A 23,897-nucleotide genomic window follows, 5' to 3' on the forward strand; every position below is an offset into this window, starting at 1 on the left:
CGCACCATGTGCTCGCCAACCAGCCGCAGGGCTCCGCCCCCTTTCCTAAGAGGTCCCCACGCCGGGGACCTGAAGCAGGATTTTTGTGTGAGTTTGCTGGGGAGGGAAGGGGGCTGTCCTAGAATATGCCGTATTCTTATGGTCGCCTCTGGCCCCGCCACTCAACGCCAAAGCATCTTGTGGCCTGGAATCTGTGTATGTGCTAAAGGCAGTAGGCAAAGGCGATACCTAAGTTTGTGTCACCGGTGAAGGAAAAGCTCGTGGGATTTCAGTAACGCATCTGGTATTATCCGAGACAACTAAGGCCAACTGGCAGGGGGCGAGTACGGCGAGCGGAAGGGACAAACCGTCCGAACTGTTTGGGGTCTGGTTTCCAGGTTAGGGTTTGGGCAGGGGCTGAAAGTACCCGTTGGCGGAGGACAAGTCGGCTGGACCATGTCGGCCTTCGAGAAGCCCCAGATCATTGCCCACATCCAGAAGAGCCTCAACTACACGGTGTTTGACTGTAAGTGGGTGCCCTGCAGCGCCAAGTTTGTGACCATGGGCAACTTCGCCCGGGGCACCGGCGTCATCCAGCTGTACGAGATCCAGCACGGGGACCTCAAGCTGCTCCGGGAGGTGGGTGCCGGGCGAGACTGTCCTTGTCCAGGATCGCTGGAGGTATCGCTGGGGGGCGAGTGCGGATTCGGAGTGCGGGGTCTGCATTACGCCAACGCCTCCGTCCAGGGTCCCACAAAAGCACCGCTCGAGCGGAGCGGAGTTGGTCGCAGGTGGAGCCGTGCTGCCGACATACATGCTGTTGCCCGAGCCCAGAGTTCTCCTCGGCGGCGAGTCCATCCGCGCCCGCCCGGCCCCTCCTCCAGCGGCCCCTGCGGTGCAGCGCGAGGCCTCTGGAAGCGACGGGACGCGTCCGGGTCTGAATGCGAGGCCCTTCGGGGCAGCGCGCAGTTAGTGGAGAGTCTGCGAATGGGGGCGCCTTGTTCGTAAAATGCTTTTTCGTGCAAACAGAGCCAGAGCTGGCGCCGGTTTGCCTGCCGCAGGTGTAGTTGCAGGAGACAGATCCCCTAACTTCACATTTATTCTTTCCACAAGTGTCAGTTGACTGCCTGGTATCCCCGGGCGTGTGAATGACAGTGTTCCCCAATCTCAGGGGGTTTTCCTGCGGGAGAGAGAATCGGTCAAATAATCACACCAACAATGCGTCAGTGCAAACCAAGATGAATTCTCAAACATGAAAGAACACGGTGCTGTGAGAGTAAGAACAACCCCCTGTCTTCCTCGCTGAAATCAATAGTAGAAACTAACGAGGCCGCACTAACAGTCAAGGACGAGGTTTCCCTGGGAACCGGCCGGTGCGGAAGCTCAGCGACGGGAGAAAGTCCCTCCTTAGGAAACAGGAGTGGTAAGCAGGGACCGAACGTTGCGACACCTATACATACATCACGTAAAGTTTATGCCTGTCTCCCCCTGAGAATAACGGCATCATTGAAGGGCTTTAAGCAGTGTGTGGCATGATCACGTTTACACGTTTTGAAAAGATCAACAGTGAACGAATTTAAGAATCACGTTAACTAACGTTTTTTATACCTGTTTACCGTTTTAAAAAGCGCCTTGATTTGGGTTACCTGGACAAAACGATCGTGCTCAGGCGTGTAGGGTTGTCATAGGCTACGCAGCGGTTCTCAACCTGTGGGTCGCGACCCCTTTGGCGGTCGAACGACCCTTTTTCACAGGGGTCGGCCCATCCTGCATATCAGATATTTACATTACGATTCATAACAGTAGCAACATTACAGCGATGAAGTAGCAACGAAAATAATTTTATGGTTGGGTCACAACATGAGGAACTGTATTTAAAGGGCCAGAAGGTTGAGAACCACTGGACTACAGGGAAGGTTGACAGCTCCGGGGATCAAAAGCTATAGGGAGAATCTGCTTGGAGGAGTCGGAGGTTAAACTGGTAAGTGAAGGATGAATGTAGTTTCAATAGGAAGCTTAGACTAGAAGGGCCCCATCCCACTTTAAACGTCTGTGAGTGTCAGTTTTCTTGTTCAGCTTGTCTTCTCTAGTCAGGGACTCAGTAAATGTGGCTTGTTCTTGTCTCTGTTTCCTTAAGTTGCTCACCACTTGCCCCCAGTCATCTGTTGCTGTTGTAAGGTCCAGTTCAGATGATTTGATTTCTGGAGTCCCTTCCCGATCCCCACACAAAACAACCTTTCTTACATTGCGTTGCTGAGGTATTTACTCTCTGTGCCTGCAACACATCATTCTGTTCCATTTATCTCTAGATTGTAAGCTCCTGGAGAGTAAGGATGGTGTCTCTCTTTTTTTAAAATTTTTTTATTGACATTTTAGAGAGAGGGAGAGGGCCAGAGGAGAGACTGAGAGAAACTTCAGTGTGAGAGCTGAACATCACTGGGTTGCCTCCTGCACGCCCCCTACTGATCCCCAAACCCTGGCATATGCCCTGATCTGGAATCAAAACCAGTGCAAGGGACGACACCCAGCCAACTGAGCCACACTGGCCAGGGCAGTGTCTTTCTTTAATATGGTATGTAAGGAGCAGTAACTCAAATTACTTGTTAAAAGAATGAGTAAATGTATGTCTGTAAAGGATATAACTTGGGTAATTTATTTTTTCCCTTTAAATTTTGTTTTTTATTGGTTTCAGGTGTACAGCTTAGTGGTTAGATAATCATACACTTTACTTAGTGTAACTTGGGTAATTTAAATATTGGTTTATTGATTATACGATTGGGATCAGGGGTCTAAACAAATGGGAAACGTTAGAATAGCAGAAAGAAATTTAAAGGTGAAGTATTAGAAACAAATACCAACCAAAGCTCAACCAGAGAGCATCTCCAGACTTGTGACTTCTTTTTTATATATATAAATATATTTCTTTATTGATTTCAGAGAGGAAGGGAGAGGAGAGAGAGAGATAGAAACATCAATGATGAGAGAATCATTGATTGGCTGCCTCCTACACACGCCCTACTGGGTATCGAGCCCGTGACCCAGGCATGTGCCCTTGGCCGGGATCGAACCTGGGACCCTTCAGTCCGCAGGCTGACGCTCTATCCACTGAGCCAAGCTGGCTAGGGCTTGTGACTTCTTTTTTTATAAGACTATGATTTGTATACATTGCAGGAATACACTTGTTCCAAAAGTGAAATAGTGCTCTTTGGTCGTTTCTAGAGGATTCTAACGAGTTTTTCAAATAAACTTGCTTTTTAGCAAAAGTAATGTGTTAATGATAGAACATTTCAGAAATATACAGGGTGACCTCAAAAATGTATACACACTTTGAATAAGGCAGTCTTTATTAAAATACATTTCATTTTCAAAATGTAATAGAATCAGCTGTTACAGTGTCTATACATTTTTTGGGGGGGGGGGCACTCTGTAGATAGGAAAAGAGGAAAATTAGTATCACCCATGATCTCATATTTCACCTGTATCTAAGGACTATTCTGAAGAAGGACCAGAACTATTTAATTGATGAGTTCTTTCTCCTAAAGAGCCTGTTGTCTAAAGAGGATAAAACAAATGGGAAAACATTTAAGAATTTACCTTGTATTTGGATGTGATGATGCACTGGGAAAGAATATAGATTAAGTACATGTTCAGTGATTCTCAACTCTTAACGTGTATTGTTGCTGTTTGTGTGTGTGTGTTTTAAGATATTCATGCCTTGGTCCCACCCTTAGAAGTTCTGGTGCACTGGGACTCTTGCATTTAGACTAGGGTGAGGCCTGGACATCGGTATTTTTTCAGCTTCCACCAGATGATTCTAGTGAGTACCAGGGTTGACTTCAATGGGGCTAGAGGAATTATTTTATTACAATATTAGATTCTATCATTGTGGGACCACCTCAAGTCAAAGCTTGTGCATCCAAGACAAAAAGGAAGGAAGACAATGAATCTTTGTTGGTGCCTTCCTTAGCTTGTTATTAAAGATTAATGGGAATGACAGCAAGGCCTCCATATACAGTTGAGCAGTTAGTTGCATCACCCATGGATGTCTGGCCAAGAGTACAAGAGCTGAAATCTACCTCTTTCATCAAGCCTCACCCGTGAGACTTCATCAGCCTGTAAAAGGCACCTTTTTTCTAATTGGCACAAAGGACTGGGGGTAGTCCTGAAAAATGGCAATATAGTTGGGGATGTTTACACTTTAAAATTTAGTAATGAGCTAATACAGCTCTGCTTTTTAGCCCCTGTGGCACTGAATTTGCTGCTTGTTAGCATTTGGTGGCTAAACCTTTTAATGTTAATTAAGTAGTGCCAGGATGTGGAGGAGGAAATACTGACAAGCTGTACTAGACCCACCCACAGACAGAACAAAAATACCTCTCACTAGAATTATCTATCATGGGCTTCTTTAATCATGTTAACTTATTGTAGCAAAGAGAACCAACATCTGGGTCAAATACGACCATCGTGGATGGTTACTTCCACTACCATATAGCAAAAGTTAATATATACTAACTAGAGGCCAGGTACATGAAATTCGTGCATGGGTAGGGTCCCTAGGCCTGACTGGCGATCAGGGCGGATCAGGTTCCCTGCCTCCCCGCCTCCTCCTTCCCTTGCTCCCTCAGCGCCCTGCCACCACCACTGGTTGCCCACCATGGTCCATGCCGCCCCCTGGTGGTCAGCGCACGTCATAGCAAGCGATTGAACTCCCGAGGGGACACTTTGCATATTAGTCTTTTATAGATGATAGATAGATAGATAGATAGATGATAGATAGATAGATAGATAGATAGATAGATAGATAGATAGATAGATATGAGGCAGGTCCCCATGGCCTTCTAACTCTCTGAGTTCCTGGCACCATATTCTTGTCCATTAGGGCCCACCTACTTCTTACTGAGAGGGCTGTCTTCACCCTCTACCTCAGACTGTGGAAGCCGTTACCCATGATTTAGAGCTGGGGAGACCCAAGCCCACTGTGAAATAAGTGGGAGGAGGGAGTGTGGAGCTGTTTCATCAGTTGGCATAAGCTGGAGCTGTGGATTAGTTTAACCATAGAAATTGTGTCCTCACATTGATTAGGTGTTGTATCACTATTACTATACTAGAGGCCCAGTGCACGAATTCGTGCACCAGTCAGGTCCCTCGGCCTGGCCTGCGGGATCGGACTGAAACCGGCTCTCCAACATCCCCCAAGGGGTCCTGGATTGCGAGAGGGCGCAGGCCAGGCTGAGGGACCCCACCAGTGTGTAATCGGGGCCGGGGAGGGAAGCAGGAGGTTGGCCAGCCAGGGAGAGACCATGGGAGGGCTCCAGGGCATGTCCGGCCTGTCTCAGTCCCAATCAGCCAGACCCCAGCAGCAAGCTAACCTACCAGTTGGAGCATCTGCCCCCTGGTGGTCAGTGCACGTCATAGCAAGCAGTTGAGAAGCCTTAGCATATCATTAGCATATTACGCTTTGATTGGTTGAATGGCCAACTGGACACAGCCTATTAGGCTTTTATTATATAAATATAGGATTATTTCAGGTACTTTTATTTGAAGGATTTGATTCTCGGTATTATCCCATTGTAAGATACTCTTCTTCATAAAATTGGAAAAATAACTGAAATATCAACCTAATACAGTGAATAACTGATGTTATCTTGGACAGCCTATGCATTAAAAAGAAAAACAATTAACATTCTGTGGTTCTGTGCTTCTCATCAGTATGGTCCTTTACAACCATGTTATTGTAGATGACTGGTTTTTTTTTTTTAATCTTTATTGTTGAAAGTATTACATATGTTCTCTTTTTTCCCCCATTGACCTCCTCCAGCTAGATAACTAATTTTGTTTAGGACAATTCCAGGGAGTCTGTGAATGCTTTGTTTTATACCTGGCTACAGAGTAACTGCCAATTTATCTAGATCCCAAGCCATGAGAAAGCTCAACAAGCTGAGGATTTCCAAAGCTTTGTACCATATAGCGATGTCTTTTTAATCATGAAAGAAAAGTTTATAGTTTGTGTGAAGTGAATTTTCTTTTCTTTTTGTTTGTAAGTTGCTATGTAAACCCTATATGGAAATGCCCAGCCAAACGTTGAAAGTGGCAGGGAAATTATTTTTTAAATTGTGTGAAGCAGGCCCACCTTAATGGGAGGGATGAAGATTGGCACAGGAACTGAAGGTTTACAAGGGGAGGTGCCCTAGCAACTGGAGAATTCTGTGTAGGGAAAACAGTTTATCTGGATATATTGTTTGTTTGTTTTTTGTTTTTGTTTTTTAAATATGTTTTATTGATTTTTTACAGAGAGGAAGGGAGAGGAATAGAGAGTTAGAAACATCAATGAGAGGGAAACATTGATCAGCTGCCTCCTGCACACCCCCTACTGGGGATGTGCTCACAACCAAGGTACATGCCCTTGACCGGAATCGAACCTGGGACCCTTGAGTCCACAGGCCAACGCTCTAGCCACTGAGCCAAACCGGTTAGGGCTGGATATATTGTTAAGTGGAAAAAATCAAGTCAAAGGCCAATATATGATGATCCTCTTTATACTAAAACAAACTTATGTGTGTTTGTAAGTGTACAGAAAAAGGTTTCGAAGGATGGGGATTACTTCCGGGGAGTGTCAAAGGGAGACTGACTTTTTGCCCTTTTGTCTTGTTTTGTTTGAATTTTTAGAGAGAACTATATTATATAAACATTAAGAATAAAAAATATAAAAGGTGTAGAGACCAAATATGAGGAATAGTTTTGCCCTATTGAGGCTGACAGTAAATGGAAGGTGATATTATAAGGCCAGAGTATAGTGTGGGACAGGCATCCACTAGTGGCCTCATCTAATTACAGATTGTCCAGAGTTTCCAGGGGCAGAACCAGAAGGAAAAGCAGAGTGCAGGAGGATGTCAGTGACCTGGGAGGTGAGGTTGGGGTCAGTGGGGACCTTGGAGAAATTAGAAACATCAGGAAGTAAACGAGTAATGAAAGTTCCTCAGAGGTGTGGAAGTAGGTGAGAGTAGCATAATGCATGTGTATATGTAGGAGGAGTCATGTAGGAACTGATCCTATAGTTCTCCCCACCCCCCATTCGCGGTTTTTGTTTTCCACAGTTTCTATTACCCATGGTCTAAAAATATTAAATGGAAAATGCAATAAATAAACATTCATAAGTTTTAAATTGCATGCCAATCTGAGTAGGGTGTTGAAATCTCATGCCATCCTACTCTGTCCCACAACTGTATCTGTGGTGTATATGCTCCCTGCCTGTTAGTCACCTCGTAGCTGCCATGGTTATCATATTGATGGTTTCAGCAGCACCACAGCACTTGTATAAAAATAACCCTTATTTTTATAATGCCCAGAGCCACTCACATAACTCTTACTACAGTATATTGTTATAATTGTTCTATTTTATTATTAGTTATTGTTAATCTCTTATTGTGCCTGATTTATAAATTAAACTTAATCATAGGTATGTATAGGAAAAATCATATGTGTATATAGGTTCAGTACTATCTTCTGTTTCAAGCATTTACTGGGGGTCTTGGAACATATATCCCCCATGGATAACGGGGGACTACTGTATTTGGGCTGTAAACTCCTTGAGGGAATGGTCCATCTTACTCATCTTTATGTCTTCTTCTGCCTAGTTCATTGACTTCCATATAACAGGGACTCATTACTAGTAAATGTTGAATGCTCGAGTTGGGCAAATCTATAAAGCTCTAGACTTGGATATCTTTATCTATGACGGGGGTGGGAGGGTAGTATTAGATCATTTCAAGGATCCTTTCTGTGATATGTTCTTCACATGACTTCCATAAGCCACATGCCTTAAGTAGTGCATTGGTATATACAGTGGGGCCTTGACTTCTGAGTGTCCTGACTAATGAGTTTTTCGAGGTACGAGCTGTCTCTCGGCCGATTTTTTGCTTTGAGTTGCGAGCTAAAATTCGGGTTACGAGCCAGTTTCAGATATCCCACCGCTAGTTGGCACAGCTAACGTCACAGTGAATGCCACAACATCAGCCCAGTATCACGTGTCTCACTCGTTCACTTTTTGATTTGACATATGAATAATTTGAGTTACGAGCTCCGTCACGGAACGAATTAAACTCGTAAGTCAAGGCCCCACTGTAGTTATTTTACTAATGTAATTATATATAATACTCGGAGCAGTAGCCTTTTAAATGAAAGGAACCTGAGAAGATTGGCTAACCTATACTAATAGCAGTGCCTTTGGTACACACAGGTATACAAATCTCTATGAAAGGGTCCCACAGAGAACAGGACATAAACATTCTCAGTTTAGAGGGTTCTGCAGGGAAAACTATGAGATACTCATAACAATTTTTGTTCCTGTAGCCATCTGGAAAGAGCAATATCTTCATTGCGTTCTCATTTCTACAGAGGATCTTAAAGAAGAATACCACATTAAATGCCGAGATGTTCATATTTGCAAACCAATGGAGATGGTAGTTATCAGCATTTGAAAGTCTCATTAGCGAGATGAAAGGAAAGGCAAAATTAAAACTCATTCTTTTTGACAGTTATATACTTTTAAACTATAGAAGAACTAGAGGCCCCCTGCACGAAATTCGTGTACTCGGGGAGTGGGAGGGGGGTAAGAGGGGGTTCCCTCATCCCAGCCTGTGTCCTTTTGCAGTCTGGGAGCCCTCAGGATGTTTGCAGCAGTCGGGCATCCCACCACTGCTGCTGTGCTTGCCAGCCATGAGCCCGGCTTCTGGCTGAGCTGCGCTCCCTCTGTGGGAGCACACTGACCACCAGGGGCAGCTCCAGCGTGCGTCTGCTCCCTGGTGGTCAGTATGCATCATAGCGACCGGTTGGTCTGCTGTTTGGTTGATTTGCATATTAGTCTTTTATTATATAAGATGACTAAAGGAAAAGCATGATCATTTTTATCATAATTTTAATTGCTTTTTATATTACCACCTTATTTAAACCCTTTAATAAGGCTGTAAATATCATGATTATAAGTAGCTGACATAAATAATGTATCTTCTCTCCCTCCCTTTTATCAAGATTGAAAAGGCCAAACCTATTAAATGTGGAACATTTGGTGCAACATCCTTACAGCAGAGATATTTAGCTACAGGAGATTTTGCTGGAAACCTTCATATATGGTAAGATTACTTAATTAGTAGTAAGACCTGAGATTACAGTTTCTTTGATAGTCTTATTACTCTTCTTCTGAAAGAGATTTCTAATTTTTCTTTAGGTATTTAAAATAATGTTATCAGTACATTAATGTTCTAGAGAGAAACCATCTTCCCTACCTGTTTTCTAATGTGACCTTTTTTGACTTCTCACTTAGAATCTGCTACTTTGTAATTAAATTACTTTGATCTATTTATCTGTCTTAGGCTCCAAATATAAAACATAATGAAACTATTTTAATTTACCCTTGCTTTAACTGCTTAATAAGTAAGTTAGCATTTATTACAATGCATTAGTCCTCACATGTTATGTCATATACTTTCAAAGAAATGGGGAGAGAGACTAGTCTGAATGTTATTTTTTAAAATAAATATATTTCAGCACAGGAATATAGAACAAATGTAACTGTTGACTTTCTTCCTAATAGAGTAGAACAGGTACTACTGACTTGTTTTCATTGATAATTCTTTTAATTATGTTTTTAAAAAGTAATGTTTTTTTTAAATCTGTAAAAAAATAGTCTTTTAGCCTAACTGGTTTGGCTCAGTGGATAGAGCGTCACCCTGTGGACTCAAGGGTCCCGGGTTCGATTCTGGTCAAGGGCATGTACCTTGGTTGCCGGCACACCCCCAGTGGGGGGTGTGCAGGAGGCAGCTGATTGATGTTTTTACTCTCTATCCCTCTCCCTTCCTCTCTGTAAAAAAACCAATAAAATTTATATATTTTTAAAAATAGTCTTTTGCCCTAACCGGTTTGGCTCAGTGGATAGAGCATTGGCCTGCAGACTGAAGGGTCCCAGGTTCGATTCCGGTCAAGGGCATGTATCTTGGTTGTGGTCACATCCCCAGTAGGACGTGTACAGGAGGCAGCTGATTGATGTTTCTCTCTCATAGATGTTTCTAACTCTCTATCCCTCTCCCTTCCTCTCTGTAAAAAATCAATAAAATATATTTAAAAAAATAGTCTTTTAAGTAGAACCTCAATCCTGTTTAGTCTCCTGTTTCTTTCACAGTAATGCTATAAAGATAAATATCATATCTCAAATAGGTTGAACTATCTCAAATTTGCTAAGTGAAATTTTACAAATTTTGGCTCATAAGTTGGGATTACATCATGAAAAGCTACATTCATTTTTGTTTAAGTGTAAGTTATTGAAACCTGACTTGTTAAAGAGAAATGTGGATAGAAGCTCCAATAGAAAAGCAAAAGAAGGGGAGCAAGCGAGAAAAGGGATGTATCGCTATAACCTACTTGAGCCATTCATTATGCAACCATCCCTTGTAGGCTCAAGCACACATAGTAGTAGTTACTTTCCTGCATTCCTTTCTCTTAAATAACCTAGAATTAGACAAATTTCAGCCAGTTTAACTCTCATATTTGTGACCAGCATGATGATAAACTGAAAAATACATAACTAGATGAAAATCAATATGGAACTCAGTGAGAAAATAGTACATGATAAAGTGGAAAATGTGTCCTAGTACACACTATTCATATAATAAAATAACCCTCAGAAGATCTCTAGATGAAACTACCAAGGCCAACTTTGGAAACATTCTAAATCCTTCTACTTTACTCTATATTTAAAGCAGTAATTATCAGACTTCAATCAGCGAAGAGTCCACAGGTTTGGGACCCCATCCCAGAGATCATAATTGATGATGTCTGGGGAGGAGCCTGTGAATCCGCACTTATTAATAAGCAGACCTGGAATTCATCTTTGAAGAACACTAAGTAAAGTGGACATGGGTTTGAATTCGAGGTTGAATAATGACCATTCTCATTGATGGCTTAAAAGATGCTAAAGTGGAGGGAAGAAATTGGGAGTATTTGTATAAATTCATAGTCAAATCCTTATTTTTAAACAAAAATCTAAATATGGTATGCATTCTTACATTTTAGTAGTGAGCTACATGTTTGGGATATGTGGTGTAAGTAAGAAACTGTCTTCTGTTGTTTAGGAATTTGGAAGCTCCAGAGTACCCAGTGTATTCTGTAAAGGGCCATAAAGAAATTATAAATACTATAGATGGTGTAGGTGGACTAGGAATTGGGGAAGGAGCACCTGAAATTGTGACTGGCAGCCGAGATGGTAAGTCAAAGTATTTTATATACAGTGTTTTAATATTTTTAAGATAAATCTCTGTACAACAGTATATCCTCTCTGAGTGGAAATCCTCAGTAACCCTGACCCACTAAATCTAACAGTCTGCTTTTTTAATAGGCAGGTTTGATGGCATATCCCTAAATTGTTTCATTCTTGAGTATTTTGAGATAGAGGAAAAGCACTTAACTATTTTAGTTTTGAGCAAGTTCAACTACTAACAACCATAGTTTCATATGAACCTTGAAGGATTTCAGATTTCTTTATCGGTTTTTGAGGCAGCTGACTATAATGTGGGTGGCAGCTTTTCCTTTTTTAAAAAGCAGAATCAGTACTTGTGAAAATTGTCACGTTGACAGCTGTTGAACCCTGAAGTTCTGTGATCCTTCCGCTGAGCACTGTAGAAAGCTCCTAGGACACCACGCGCTTTTCTGCCTGCGGTGACCACAAATGGACAGGTCTTAAAAGAAAAGAGAGGTGAATTTTCTGATGGTTACTCAAGAGCGGTTCTGTTTTTGAAATGAAATAAATTCTTTCCCACCCTAGAAACAATACAGAATATAGAAGGAAAAACAGCATTCAGTCCACCATACCAGCATAACTGTTAGGTGTGCTTTTCTTTCCAGTCTTATATAGAACAATGAATAGCTGTCAGTGTGTGTATGGTTTTGTATCTTACTTTTTCCATTTAATGTTTTGTCATATGTAAATGTTGCTGTTTTCATACTTACATGTTAATGACTACATCACATTCTATCCTATGGAGATGTCACAATGTTCTAACCTGTTAATAAGCATTCAGTTTTTTGTTTACCTCAAATTTTTTGTTTATTGTTTTGGGAGAGTGACTTAAAAATAATAAATAAGTATCATTATGTCTATAACTCTTTTGGAATAAATGTGTGCTGTGGCTTTTAAAATTTACTGTCAATTTTTCCAAATTATCTTTTTACCTTATCAGCTACAATGGAAGAGATAGATTTCCAGTCTACCCTACCAGCATTGATTTTCCTAGTTTTTTAGATAAAAATGGTACGCCATTCCAACTTTATTAATTTCTTTCTGTATTTGTTTACCAGTTAATTTTGCTTTGTGAATTGTCTGTTTATGTTTTTTGCTCATTTAATTATTACAAACTTAATATAAATTTTATCAGTTTGTATGAAGCCAGTGGAGTGATACCTCTTGTCATATTTGCAGGAATTTTTTTCTCCTTAAGGCATCTTCTTAATAACCTATTTTATTTTATTCTTGGAGATAAATCAAGTGGAATAGTGCCCCCTTTTCTACATTAATTATCCCTTTTAAGGATTTTTTTTTTTAATGCTTTTCCTATGCTCTCTCAGGTACTTGCCTTTTAGTCATTTTATTACATGCATTTGTATTTCTCATAAACAATGACATCATTTACTTAGCAGTCCTATAATTTGCATTAAAATGAGGAAGTTGAAATTAAATTGAGAAGAATTATTTGTTAATTTTAAAAAATAATTCTTGCCCTAACCGGTTTGGCTCAGTGGATAGAGTGTCGGCCTGCGGACTCAAGGGTCCCTGGTTCGATTCCAGTCAAGGGCACGTACCTTGGTTGCGGGCACATCCCCAATAGGGAGTGTGCAGGAGGCAGCTGATCGATGTTTCTCTCTCATCGATGTTTCTAACTCTCTATCCCTCTCCCTTCCTCTCTGTAAAAAATCAATAAAATATATTTTAAAAAAATAATAATTCTTTATTGTTGGAAGTATTACATATGTCTCCCTTCCCCTCATCCCCCCATTTACCTCCTCCAGTCTGCCCCTGCCCTGTTAATTTTATTTAATATTTCCCTGTTCTCTATTGCTACAGGGAAATTAAACTTCATTATGTATGAAATAGTATTCTAAAACCCAATGTAAGAAATCGTAGATGTAAAAATTAGTTTATTCCTCTGTATAAAGAATAATGCCAATGATTATATGAGTAGTAAGGAAATAATTTAAATGGCACTGGTATTATCTAAGTAACTAATAGATTAGTTTTAGGCTTAAGCAAAGAAAATGAAGTGTGGTTTGAATTGCATAACATCTGTGTTTGCCTTGTCAGTCATACCTTGTTGATAATTTAGGAACAGTTGTTGGCTTTTCTATATATCTGTTTGGAAATTTAAGTCAGACATATGGGTTGTATCTCTGATATTAAGTACAACTTACCCACTTCAAAGTTAGAAAAATGTGAATACTTTTTCAGATGTTAGAACATCTATAATAGTACCATGTATACAGGAAGCCATAGGAAGAGAATGCAGAAAAGAAATGTCATTATTTGCTGTTGAATTTTGCCAGTGCACTTTTATGTATGGCAGGAACTGTGAAGGTGTGGGACCCAAGGCAGAAAGACGATCCTGTTGCTAATATGGAACCTGTACAAGGAGAAAACAAGAGAGACTGTTGGACTGTGGCATTTGGTGAGTTATTGAAGAACTCTTGGATTTGAAGTATCCAATGGTAAAAGCTTCAAGAAAGTCCTCCTGGTGGTCTATTTATAGTCTGTTTGTGGATTATTTCTGGCAGTTTATTGAGGCAAATAGACGTGGTGGTTGACGTCACCCTCTGAGGCCTGGGTTTGAAGTCTCACCGTCTACTTATTGACTGTGTGATTTATTGGCAAGTTATGAAGGATCTCTGTTTCTTGGTTGCTTCATTTGTAAATGGAAGTAATAATAGAATTTACTTAATAGTGTTGTTATGAGGATTCAAAAAGTTAATACATGTATAGTGCTTAGAATTGTGCTTAGATTATTAAGTGCTCAAAAATAATTTGCTGTTACTATGTACTTCTGTTTAACTAGATGATATTGACCCAGTTAGAACCAAATGCCAGTAATGGAGCTAAGTAGAGCCTCAAGGGCAAATGGTAGCTTTACAGATCTTACATTATACTCTCTATAGAGTATGTTTATTTTCTAGGAAGCAGTTATACCATTACAAAGTTATTTCTTATAAATCTGACAACTGTGTTTCTCTACTAATATATTTAAAATGAATGCTGGTTTTGTAGGGCTAATTGATGTTTACCCTTGTATCTCTTGCTGAGCATCAAAATTAAAATTAGTTTTGCTAGTAAGAGGTACAGACAATATTTAGTTTTAAATCTCTATTTTCTTTCCCCGTTTTCTTAGTATAATCCTGTGTAGATAATAGACATTAAAAGTAGGATTTAACAATATATGTGATTTGTTCAACTTTTTATGTTATTTTAAAATTGCAGTGTTATTTAATTAGAGGAAAGTTTTAGACTTCCACTATAAAAAAATAAATTATTGTATGGGAATTACTATGTGTGTATATTTTATGAGCAATTATATAAACTTAAGACATATGCTTGGGGAGAAATTTCAGGGTTAGTATTTGGAATCATCATCTAAAACTTGGTATAATAATTAAAAAGTAATTACCTTTGGGTTCATTAAAGCCTTTCATTATTGATCTAAGGAACATAAGTACATTTTTAAATATAGGTGCTTAAGTTTAAAAAGAAAATCCATTGATTTGACAAATTTTTATGAATGCCAAGTAGGTGCAAAGCAGTGGGCATATAAAGGTTAGACAGATGTGTTATCTGCATGAAGATGCTTATAGTTTAGTAAAGAGGACATGATATCTACATTAATTATAGTGCAGCCCTAGCTGGTTTTGCTCAGTGGATAGAGCATTGGTCTGAGGACTGAAGGGTCCCAGATTCGATTCTCGTCAAGTGCACATGCCTGGGTTGTGGGCTTGATCCTCACTAGGGGATGTGCAGGAGGCAGCTGATCAATGATTCTCTCATTAATGTTTCTCTCTCTCTCCTCTCCCTTTCTCTCTGAAATCAATTAAAATACATTTTTAAAAATTATAATACAAGGTAGGAGTGATAAAAGGTCATGAAAGACATGAACAAATGCAGAAGGAGTCCCCAGGGAAAGATGAACAGGGTGAGAGGGCATTTTTGACCAAAAGGATATATAGAATTTGAACCCCTGAAATTGGAAGGAAATTTCAAGTATAAGGAATAGCTTGGAAAGTGTCCAAGTATGTAGAGGAAATACTGTAGTGGTAGAAATTGCTTTAAAGATGGTTCAGGCCCACAGCCAGAGGTGTTTAGAAGCCAATAATAGTCTCGCATATCCTTTCAGTAGAAAATGAGCTTTAAAATAACTATATCAAATACCAAATTAATAATCTGATGTCCTGCCAGGATCGGATAACATGAGATTCTACCCAATGTGATTTTGTAAAATCTGATTCAGTACAAATTATATGCATCGGTTCATAAAATTATTTTACCAGCCTTCAGATTAGCATTTATAAAGATCTGAAATGATGTGTCTTGATCTGTAGGTAATGCTTATAATCAAGAGGAGCGTGTTGTTTGTGCTGGCTATGACAACGGGGATATCAAACTGTTTGATCTCAGAAGTATGTCATTGCGGTGGGAGACAAACATTAAAAATGGGGTAATGTACATTTGGATTCTTTTAATTTTATTTATGTATGTATATATGTATGTTAATCCTCACCTGAGGATATTTTTTCAATGATTTTTAGAGAGAGTGAAAGGGAGAGGGAGAGACAGGGAGAAATACTGATGTGAGGGAGACACATCGATTGATTGCCTCCTGCATGTACCCTGACCAGGGCCAGGGAACCTGCAACCAAGGTATGAGCACTTGACCAGAATTGAACCTGGGACCCTTCAGTTCGCAGGCCCATGCTCCATCCACTCAGCCAAACCAGCTAGGGCTATCTGGATTATTTTTAATTTCTCTGAGTATGTTGTCACCTACCTCTGAACTACTACAAAAGGAAGGTGATTCTAATAACTCATCCCAGTATAACCACTCTACCAGTGGTTCTTAACCTTTAGGGGCTCTGAGCCCTTTGGGAATCTGATGAAAATCATGGATCCTCTCTTGTTAAGTGAGCACACACCCAGATGTGGTATAGCAGAGCTGGGGAGTCGCCAGCCCCTGTGGCGGACTGTGGACACCTGTGCGCTGCGCATTGTCATATCCAAATGAACACGTAAGAGGCCTTTTTCTGCTAATAGGAAGCCTGAAATCAGTAAGAGCCTCTCAGATTTTAGGGTCCTGAGTTGTACGCCTCTCAGGAGGAATGGGGCTCCTTCCTGTTTCCTAACGTCAGCCTTGCCTTAACTGTGTACAGTAATTGGGGAACTCAGGTGGTTTGATCTTATTAACCAAGAATAATTTTTTTTATGGTTTAAAAGTTTTTAATGTATTGATTCAGTTTAAATGCTTTCACATGAGCTAATTATTTTAAAGTTGTTTTCCTTAGCTTAAAAGAATCTACTGAATAATATTCATTGGACCGTCAATAATAAATATTCTGTATTTTCAGGTATGTAGCCTGGAGTTTGACAGAAAAGATATAAGTATGAATAAGTTAGTGGCTACGTCTCTGGAAGGGAAGTTTCATGTTTTTGACATGAGAACACAGCACCCAACCAAAGGTTTTGCTTCTGTTTCAGAAAAGGTAAATCTGAGGGGAATGCCTTTCTATGAAGAGGAATGTTCTTAGCTTGTTTTAGACTAATAAATAGACTTAGTCACTAAGGTGCCTTCCAGGTCTTTATGGGAAGGGAGCTATTTTTAGTATATTCTTGTGGGATCTTGACAAGGTTTTCTCGGCAAAGAGTACTTTCAGAAAGCTTACCAGTTTTAGACTTCTTGATTATAATAAAGGCCTCAGTTGGCTAGGAATCTTATTTTGTAGTTAAGGAGCAATCATAGAAAAAGTAGCTGATGACAAGTATGTGATAAACAAAACGTAGCCTTGCATTTCCTAATAAATATATAATATTTGTATTTATACCTAATTATATACTCTTAGGTGTATACCAGTATACACCTTAGTATAATACTAATTATATACTTTTCAAAATATATCAACATATATGTATTGTCATTTAACCACGTTTTATTTTACATTCCACTTTGTTATATTAAATAAAATTATTTAAAGTGTTAATCACTCTGATTGATACATAGTAGGTGCTCAAAATGTATTTATTCTTTTATTCACACTTATATACATACATACTTTGCCTTGTTTTGAATAGTATTTGACGAAGCTTAAAAGGAAATGTGGTATACAATGTTAGAAAAATAGATGAAGAAAGCGGGGCAAAGGGAAAATACTTGTTAAAATGGTGTCAGAAGTAAGGGGATTGCATAAAATTCATGCTGAAACGTCCTCTCATTTGCAAGGGAGGGGTGAGAAATGGGAGTCTGAGCTTTCTACGTTTTAAAAATAAAGGTCGGTTACAGATTTATAGTTTCCATGAGATTAAAATAAATAAGGTGTTCAGGAAATAAAAATTCACTCCTTTTCTCACTCTACTATGGATTCAGTAGTACTTCCCAAATGTTCCTATTTTGTCTTATTATTACAGCAATTATTATTGCATGTAAATTACTCCCACTGCCTGATGAACTAATTTCTTAACAAGATAAATATATTTTGTAATATTGTTTTTACTGTTGTTTCAAAGTATATTAAGTATCTATCAACATAAATCACTCTACTAAGTTGTTTTATATGCAATTGCAACATGTTTCTTATTATCTACAAATTATAGTGTTATCTTTAAAATTTTTTTCTTTTTTTTAAAAAACATATTTTTATTGATTTCAGAGAGGAAGGGAGAGGGAGAGAGAGATAGAAACATCAATGATGAAAGAGAATCATTGATCGGCTGCCTCCTGCACGACCCGCACTGGGGATCGAGCCTGCAGCCCGGGCATGTGCCCTTGACTGGAATCGAACCCGGGACCCCTGAGTCCCCAGGTCAACGCTCTATCCACTGAGCCAAACCAGCTAGGGCTCAAAATTTTTTTCTTACATTTAGTTAATCTAGTAATTGCTTAATCTGACAAATAACTTGTATTTTAAGAGATCATATCTCCTCTTGGTTTGGGGGTTTTTATCATCTTCCAGCTTAATTTTTTTAAAACTACAAAACAAATTAAAATAAGTTTTAAGAGCTTGAACCTAATCACTTGAGGACTCACACACTTAAAGTGTATGTTTTGAGATGTGGGTTTTTTTTGCAGTTTTTTTTAAAGTATTACATGTCTCCTTTTTTCCCTATTGACCCCACCCCAAGCCACTCCCACCCCCAAGGGCAAGCTCCCACCGCCCCAGTGTCTGTCCATTGGTTATGCTAATATGCATGCATACAAGTCCTTTGATTGATCTCTAACCCCTTCCTCCCCTGCCTTCTCTCTGAGGTTGGACAGTCTGTTCAGTGCTACCTTGTCTCTGGATCTATTTTTGTTCATCAGTTTATGTTGATCATTAAATCCCACATATGAGTGAGATCATGTGATACTTATCTTTCTCTGATTGGCTTATTCCACTTAGCATAATGCTCTCCAGTTCCACCCATGCTGTTGCAAATGGTAAAAGTACCGTCTTTTTTATAGCAGCATAGTATTCCATTGTGTAGATGTAGATGTGTATTATGACCATAAACACTGTACATAAGTTCTTATGGCTCTTATTTTGAAGACCAGACAAGTCTAATGGTGTAGATTGAAAATAAAGCTCTAGGAGCTTTCAGTTAAATTTCATTCTGTCTGGGAACTCTCAGTACTATCCACTCAGTTTTGCTGTGAACCTAAAAAACACTAAAAAATAAAGTTTATTATTTTTTCAATATATTTTTATTGATTTCAGAGAGGAAGGGAGAGGGAGAGAGAGATAGAAACATCAATGATGAGAGAGAATCATTGACTTGCTGCCTCCTGCACGCCCCCTACTGGGGATTGAGCCTGCAACCTGGGCACGTGTCCTTGGCCGGAATCGAACCTGGGACCCTTCAGTCCGCAGGCTGACGCTCTATCCTCGGAGCAGCCGGCCAGGGCAATAAAGTTTATTTTTTAAAAGTTCAATCTACCTTTATTTTCCCCTTAGGAAGAAGTATGTGGTTTGTATTTTACTTTTTTTTGTTTGTTTGTTTTTGCTCTTCAGAGTGAGCTAGAGACATAAATGTATGAAATCTATTTGCATAGTTTATATGGTACTATAAACTTAGACTTTTAATCTGATAACGTATTTTTTTTAAAAATCCAGTACAACTTTGTTTCATAAAGCAATAAAGAAAAATTATGTTTTTCCTGATTTCTGATGGTTCCTTCTAAATCTTTGGAGCCATTATAAAGAGAAGGGCCAGAAAATAATTACTTTTATAGCAGTTGAAAAGATAGAAGGAAAATTTCCTTATTTGCAGGGTTTCTCTTCTAGGGCAGCCTTTGTCATAAAAACTTATAAACAGGTTGTGTGCTTCTCCTGCTGTTTAGGCTCATAAATCTACCGTGTGGCAGGTCCGACACCTGCCCCAGAACCGAGAGCTGTTCCTGACAGCGGGAGGCGCCGGCGGCCTCCACCTCTGGAAGTAGTAAGTCTCTGCTGTGCACCCGGCCCTTTGTGGGTCACTGGTGGGCATGAACTAGGACTAGAGTGAACTTTCCCCCCTATTTTCCTCCTCTGACTTAGTTCATTTTGCTATGATTTTAAATTTTATTGTATTATGTAAGTATTATTTTCTAAGCATTTTTAAAACAAATTTACTTCTTTTACACATACTAAATAGTAACCTTTTGACTCATTTAATATGTTTGTTATTTAGTTGTCTTCCCTATATTGTAGTGTGGTCAGGGGCCAGGAACAATTCTTTTCATAGATTTGAAATCAGGGATTTTTGCTATATTTTTTTTAAAGGAAAACTTTCACCAAAGGCTTTTGTGAAATATTATAATCAGGTTTTTGGAACGCTACCTCTAGAAGATAGGAAAAGGGTTGAAATTGTTAGTTTTATTTATTTATTTATTTTTTAAATATATTTTATTGATTTTTTACAGAGAGGAAGGGAGAGAGATAGAGAGTTAGAAACATCGATGAGAGAGAAACATCGATCAGCCGCCTCCTGCACATCCCCCACTGGGGATATGCCCGCAACCCAGGTACATGCCCCTGACCGGAATCGAACCCGGGACCCCTCAGTCCGCAGGCCGACGCTCTATCCACTGAGCCAAACCGGCTTCGGCGAAATTGTTAGTTTTAGATCCTAGTAATTCAGTTGCCCAAGTTCAGATAACATCCTTGTGATAGAACCAGAACGGAGCCCGAGGACCCTGATTGGTCTCCAGGAAAAGCCTTGTCGTTGAGTTTGCTTTCTGCATACCACAACCATGCGCTGTGCTCTGAATTCCAAAGGCCTGAAGAGGGCAGTTACTAGTAGCTACTCATTTAAAAGGCATGATAAAAACTGCATTAATGGTTATCTCTTTCTGTAAACATCACCCAAGGGGGGGGGGGCAGGGGGAAGAAATAAGCACAAGCTATAAATGAAAGATAATGTTTGAAAAAAAGAAATAAAAGAAAAATACCATCTTTAATGCTTCTGGGACTTTCACATTTACAAAATACTTTCTTTTTTTAAAAAATATGTTTTTATTGATTTTAGAGAGAGGGGAAGGGAGAAGGATAGAGAGATAGAAACCGATGAGCGAGAGAGACATTGATTGGCCGCCTCCCGCATGTCCTTCGCTGGGGAGTGAGCCCACAGATGGGGCATGTGCCCCCTTTGGGAATCAAACTGGGGACATCTTGGTTCATGGGTCAACGCTCAACCTCTGAGTTACACTGGCCAGGCTACAAAATACTTTTCTATTTATTAGCTCCTTGTAGATGTTAGAAGGGGTTCTAAAAAATAGGGCTACAAAAGCATTTAGGAATATAGCTGACCAAAAACCAGGAGTGAATGCTTTAGATCAAAACGATATAGTTTCTGTGAATAAAAAGCAGAGGGAAAGTGTTGAGATCTAGGAGAATGCCTGGTAGATAGGTCATTTGGTAATTTCCCTTTTCTCAACACCTTTGTCCATTGTTCCTCCCTGATTGTTCCAACCCCGTCTTTCCTCTGGGATCAACTCTGCAGATCCCTGTAAGCCATGCAGTGGCACCTCACTGTTGTACCTGAGGACCAAACTCTTTAGGCTGCTAAATTGAAGCACTGAGTCCAAGTTTTCTTAGCAATCCACACATGGAGTTGTTTTCCTTATGATATGCAACCACATTTATAGCTGGAATTTTGGACTCTTGTGGATTTAATTAATATCAGTGAAGTTGGGTCTGTATGCATTAGAAATTTGTAGCTTATCTCAAAATAAACTTTAACCTTTACCATAACAGATATCTAGTCTAATCTTCAAATTGGTTTGGAGCTTTGCTCTCAGGTATTATACCAGCAAAGGAGATCTGGTTTTTGCCAGTCTCCCTTGGTAGTAATTCCATTAAATTCTAAGTATTTCTTAAGCACCTAACCAAGAATTCCTAAGGTAACTCATCTAGTTATTTAGAAATTGTTTTATGAATGAATGGCCCCCAACATGCTGATTTTTTTGTTATTGTTTTATATTTTGAAAATCTCAAAACATTAACATACAGTCTGGTGGGTTTAAAAAGTCTTTGTTGCCCTGACCGGTTTGGCTCAGTGGATAGAGCGTCGGCCTGCGGACTCAAGGGTCCCAGGTTCGATTCCGGTCAAGGGCATGTACCTTGGTTGCGGGCACATCCCCAGTAGGGAGTGTGCAGGAGGCAGCTGATCGATGTTTCTCTCTCATCGATGTTTCTAAATATCTCTCTCCCTTCCTCTCTGTAAGAAATCAATAAAATATATTTTTAAAAAAATAAAGTCTTTGTTATTTTTTAAATACTAAATTGCTGCAGCTTTTGCCAAGAGATATGAAAAAAAATCTGTTGACTATTTATTAAAAGGAATTGTAGAGTCTGAGAGGAAGAAAGAACAGTAGGTTATCTACCTACCGCTTCTTGTATTTCTGCTCTGCTTCTCAGTTGCTTTGTATCCTGAAACTCGGCCTTTCTTAGCATTTATAAAATACAGATAGTATCATAGTTGATACCTCATAGGCTTTAAAAGGCCTTTTAAGGAGGAGCAATACCCCAGTATTTCACTAGGAACACATCTCCATGTTGGGAGGGATGTTTCTTTTCCCCCTCTCTCAAATTTAGCCCAAATAGTATTTATAACTTGTTCACCTTCAACTCTTCTTATTTATAAATTTATATTTTCAGCTGAGAGAAAATCACAGGATTCAGAATGGCTTTTTTTTTGCGTTTTGAAGCAATGATGTTCAGGTCTAAAATCTCCTTCCAGCAGTGCCTGCCCATAGAGTGGTACACAGAGGTCCTAGGATCTGGCCTGGAGCTCAGGGGATGGATGGATCAAGTGGATCAGGTGTCTGCCATCCATTCTGGAAGTGTTTGGACGGGTTCTGCAAATGGTAGTTGCAGCTTTTGCCTTTGCACACGCTGTATACCTTCTTTGTTCTTGCTTTCAGCGAATACCCTGTTCAGCGGTCAAAGAAAGATTCTGAAGGAGTAGAGATGGGAGTTGCGGGTTCCGTCAGCCTTTTGCAGAATGTTACGTTGTCTACCCAGCCCATTTCCAGTTTGGACTGGAGTCCAGATAAAAGGGGCCTCTGCATCTGTAGTTCATTTGATCAAATGGTGAGAGTACTGATTATTACAAAACTCAATAAAATTTGATCTGAAGATTTTGGACTTTGAAACCCTCCAGCGGAACACTCATAGAATTTTGAATGTACTCTGCATCCTCCGACTCTCCTTGGACAAGGCTGGATTTGACTGATGAAAAAGGCACAGACGCAAACCTCAGGCTCGCCTCTCGGTGTGGAATGCCCAGCGGTGAGCTCCAGCCACCTGGCTGGTCACTGCTTTGCTGCTGCACAGGGGGCACCACGGTTTCCAGAGCCAGCTCCGTTCCTCTCCCTCCATTTGTGATAAAAGTTGGTCCTTGTCTATATTTCACCAGATTTAAATTTGTTCTGCGTCCCCAAAGTCCATATTTCATAATAAACACCTGTGTTGCATTTCAGTGTTCACACGAACATGGTAGGGATCACTTAGTTTGGTTTAGGATGGTTTGTTTTGGTGAAACTACTGTGAATTAACCTTCATAAATACACTTTGAGAGCTTTCACAGTCACTAAGTTTCAGTACAAAACATTACTTCACAAAATTACTATAATGTGCAGTCAAAATAGATTTGGGTAACTGTGTTTAGCATTGTAACTCATAAAATGAAATACTGTGATTTACAGAGACCTCTTTTTTACCTAGAAACGGAGTTAAATTAGTGAGACTTTCCATTGTTGACTATGGTAAGTGATGTTGAGATGTTCAAGTTTTGGGGGTTTTGTAACCTTTTTGTCAAACTTTTTAATATATTTTATGAATAAATTTTTGTTTTTGAAATCTATGGTAGATCTGATTCTTTGAACTTAGTAGTAGTAAAATAAACACCATCACTTATTTTGCTTTATAAATGCTTAATTAGTACCTCTTACTCACTTTGTTTCTTCACTGTCCATATCTTTGGCTAACTCAGGTATTAATTGTATCACAATTTCATTAAGCCTACCCTCCTCCTGCATTCCATAGACAGCGCACCTAAAAAATTTGCAATATATGAAATTCATGTGATTTCAGGGGTTCTTGGAAAGTCACTTGTTTGGAATATTAAATTCAGAAAATTAACTTTTAAAAAAAAGCCCAAAGTCTTGGATAGA

The 23,897-nt window shown here is 39.6% G+C and overlaps 1 protein-coding gene across 2 annotated transcripts; it reads left to right on the forward strand.

The window, feature by feature from the left end:
- Positions 1–102: 102 nt before the first annotated feature.
- On the forward strand, positions 103–23,587 carry DNAAF10 (dynein axonemal assembly factor 10). Of its 2 annotated transcripts, XM_059659593.1 has the most exons (8): positions 103–618; positions 9,007–9,107; positions 11,103–11,233; positions 13,584–13,685; positions 15,601–15,716; positions 16,621–16,755; positions 19,584–19,681; positions 22,647–23,587. In XM_059659593.1, the coding sequence occupies exons 1-8, from the start codon at positions 436–438 to the stop codon at positions 22,852–22,854; spliced, it is 1,074 nt and encodes a 357-aa protein (XP_059515576.1). In that variant the 5' UTR covers positions 103–435; the 3' UTR covers positions 22,855–23,587. The 2 variants fall into 2 exon arrangements, with proteins under 2 accessions (XP_059515576.1, XP_059515577.1); XM_059659594.1 differs by lacking the exon at positions 16,621–16,755.
- Positions 23,588–23,897: the final 310 nt, after the last annotated feature.

Source organism: Myotis daubentonii, chromosome 12 (genome assembly GCF_963259705.1).
Source record: "Myotis daubentonii chromosome 12, mMyoDau2.1, whole genome shotgun sequence".
NCBI classification, from domain to species: domain Eukaryota; kingdom Metazoa; phylum Chordata; class Mammalia; order Chiroptera; family Vespertilionidae; genus Myotis; species Myotis daubentonii.

Bases quoted from the DNA above. Each gene is read 5' to 3' on its own strand.
- DNAAF10 (XM_059659593.1), top strand. From the start codon at position 436: ATGTCGGCCTTCGAGAAGCCCCAGATCATTGCCCACATCCAGAAGAGC. The intron at 11,234-13,583 runs GTAAGTCAAAGT...TATGTATGGCAG, and splicing joins TGTGACTGGCAGCCGAGATG to GAACTGTGAAGGTGTGGGAC. The intron at 19,682-22,646 runs GTAAGTCTCTGC...TCTTGCTTTCAG, and splicing joins GGCCTCCACCTCTGGAAGTA to CGAATACCCTGTTCAGCGGT.